The sequence below is a fragment of the Mirounga leonina genome, unplaced genomic scaffold (genome assembly GCF_011800145.1).
Source record: "Mirounga leonina isolate KUSES-001 unplaced genomic scaffold, KU_Mleo_1.0 Mir_94, whole genome shotgun sequence".
NCBI classification, from domain to species: Eukaryota; Metazoa; Chordata; class Mammalia; order Carnivora; family Phocidae; genus Mirounga; species Mirounga leonina.
In genome coordinates this window covers 49,096,949-49,099,517 of record NW_023270855.1, presented here as the reverse complement: position 1 = coordinate 49,099,517, position 2,569 = coordinate 49,096,949, and the positions used below count along the sequence as shown (strand labels likewise).

Genomic DNA, 2,569 nt, shown 5'->3' with positions numbered 1-2,569 from the left:
TAACTGAGGACACCTCACCCTGTGTCTACTCACTCATTCCACAAAACCTGAGTGAGCATAGGCCAAATGCTGGTCAATTTCAGAGGAGTGACAGTTTAAATAAAACAGGGCCATATTTTAAATAAATATGACAGCATAGAATGGTCTCTCAGAGAAGGTGACATTTATTTCTTTTTTAAAGATTTTATTTATTTGACAGAGAGAGAGACAGCGAGAGAGGGAACACAAGCAGGGGGAGTGGGAGAGGGAGAAGCAGGTTTCCCGCTGAGCAGGGAGCCTGATGCGGTGCTTGATCCCAAGACCCTGGGATCATGACCTGAGCCGAAGGTAGATGCTTAACGACTGAGCCACCCAGGCGCCCCAGAGAAGGTGACATTTAAATGGAGACCTAAATTATCCAAAAGTCTTGGGGAGATATGTGCCTCAGTTTCCTCAACTGTAAATTGGGAGCAAAAGAAATAACTCAAAGGGTTCTTTAATTCAACTGATAAATAATCGAGGGACAGCCAGGAGGCTGGTGTGGCTGGACGGAGTGAGCAAGGGGAAGATGTGAAAGCGAAGGTGAAGGAGGTAAATAGTGCAAGGCCTGTGGTCTTCCAGCAGGACTTTGGCTTCTGCTCTAAAGAAAGTGGGAGCCACGGAGGGATCTAGGCGGAAAAGGGATGTGACCTGACTCAGGTGTTCACAGGCATCCTTAGGCTGTTGTGGGGAAAATAAACTAGGAAGTAAAGGTCGGAGCCCAGAGTCCCGGAAGGAGGCTACTGCGCTGGTCCAGGTGAGTGGTGAGACCGGACCAGGTGGGGGCCTTTGAAGGGGTTTCTGGATTCTGGATCGGTGTCATTCTGGATTCTGGATCGGTGTCATTCTCCTCCTCCTCCTCCTCCTTTTTCTTTCTCTGTTAAAACCTTCCAAATAAGAAAAGGAAAAGAAAACATCGCGCCCTGGTCTCTAGGTAACCAAGGTTCCCGCAGCTCTCTGTATTTTGGCTGGTCCCTGCAGGGCGCCCATGTTCAGGCTCAGTCGCCAGGGAGCGCTCCCCGCCCCGAGCCCCAGGGACCAAGGTTTGGCTCACTCACCGGATTTCCAAGGGAGTGCGGGTGGGCCAAGAGCCAAGCTGCACGCTCTAGAGACTCCAGAGACCCTGGAGAAGCTCTGTAGAGGCTTCCACTCTCCTCCACCGCTTGGGCAAGAGTCTGCATTTATGGAACGCCACCTGCATGCAACAGCTCTGAAGAAAAGGTCTGCATTGTACAACGGGGAAAATTGAGGCTGGGCGGCCACAGGATCCTTAGGGTCCACAGCGAGTCAGTGAAGGAGTCGGGATTCAAGCCATTTTCATAACAACGGCAATGACATTAAAAATGACAGCAGCTAACATTTATTGAGCGCTTACTGTGTTCTCAACAATTGGCATGCACGATCTCATTTAATTTTACCAACACCGAGGGGTGGGTGGGTAAAGCCCGTTTCACAGATGAGGCGCTCTTAGGACTTTGGGGCTCCCCCAAGTCATGGGATGTTGGGATTTGAACCTAGATCTGTCCAGAGCTTGTCTCCAGGTAATGGGGGATCCTTCCCAGGAGACCTGAGCTTGCAAAGGAGAGGCGGGGGGATATGAATTGTTCTTGTCTTTAGAGGGGTTTCGGGAGGCCCAAAGGCCTCTGCCACTCCCCGCTTTAACGTGGTTCAGTCTTTTCTTCGGGTTCCCGCGCGCTCAGATGGGGGACCCCTGGGCAGAGTGAGGATGCAGAACCAGGCAAAGGCGCGGAGGGCGGCGGGGGAGCAGACGCGGTGATTTCAGTCGCGGACCGGGAGAACCCCGCAGGCAAGACCCCGCAGCCCCGGGGGCCGCCGGGAGCCGCGCCCCCTCGGCCCCGCCCCCTCCCCCGGAGTCGACCTCGGTGGTCACGTGACCGGGCCCGGCGGCCGCTGGGGCCGGAGGGCGCGGCGCGCGGACGCGGCGGCCTGGCCAGGCGGGGCCCGAGCGGAGCAGGCCGGAGCGGGCCGCGCGCTGGCGGGGGCTTGCGCCGCGCCCGCCCCTTCCCCGCCCCGTGCGGGGCGCACGCGCGCTCCTCTTGCCGCCCCTCCCTCCGCGCGGGGACCCCTGGCGGGCGGCGCTAGGACATGGCCAGCGACGCCGTGCAGGTAGGCGCACCTGCGTCCGCAGCCGCCCGGCGGCCGGCCAGCGCCGGGGACCCCCGCTCGCGCGTTGCCGGGGCCCCCGGGGCCCGGGCGGCCAAGGTGGGGACCTCCCGAGCGCCCGGCGCCCCCTCCTTGGGCCGACACCGTGGAGCCAGCATGGTCCACTTTTCGGCAGGTGGAGGTACGCACCGAGGGGGAGCGGGGAGGTCCTGAAGGCCCCCGCCGCACCCCCAAGCTCTGCCCCTTCCCGAGAATTAGAGGGGGCGCGGCGGAGGCTCTACTCTAGTGTCTGTGGCTGGCCGTGCGTCTCGGTGCCTGTCGCCCCCGCCACTCGACTCGGCACTCCCTTCCCCCCCCGCCCCGCCCCCCGCGTTCGGTTCCCAGCAAGTGCCACTCCACCTGGGGCAGGTGCCTGGCGCAGTGGCTC

At 60.0% G+C, this 2,569-nt stretch overlaps 1 protein-coding gene and 1 long non-coding RNA gene across 2 annotated transcripts in view; one reads left to right on the top strand and one right to left on the bottom strand.

The window, feature by feature from the left end:
- Positions 1-459: 459 nt before the first annotated feature.
- LOC118005931 lies at positions 460-1,865 on the bottom strand. Its single transcript, XR_004677904.1, has 2 exons — positions 1,077-1,865; positions 460-905 (listed from the first exon to the last, which is right to left on the bottom strand). It is a non-coding gene; the product is annotated as an uncharacterized LOC118005931 (long non-coding RNA).
- Positions 1,866-1,974: 109 nt separating this feature from the next.
- The window catches only part of PKN1 (protein kinase N1), a 21,691-nt gene continuing 21,096 nt past the window's right edge, over positions 1,975-2,569 (top strand). The window contains exon 1 of the mRNA XM_034998328.1: positions 1,975-2,145. Coding sequence (XP_034854219.1) covers positions 2,125-2,145 — 21 coding nt within the window. The 5' untranslated portion in view covers positions 1,975-2,124. The remainder of the gene's footprint in view (positions 2,146-2,569) is intronic.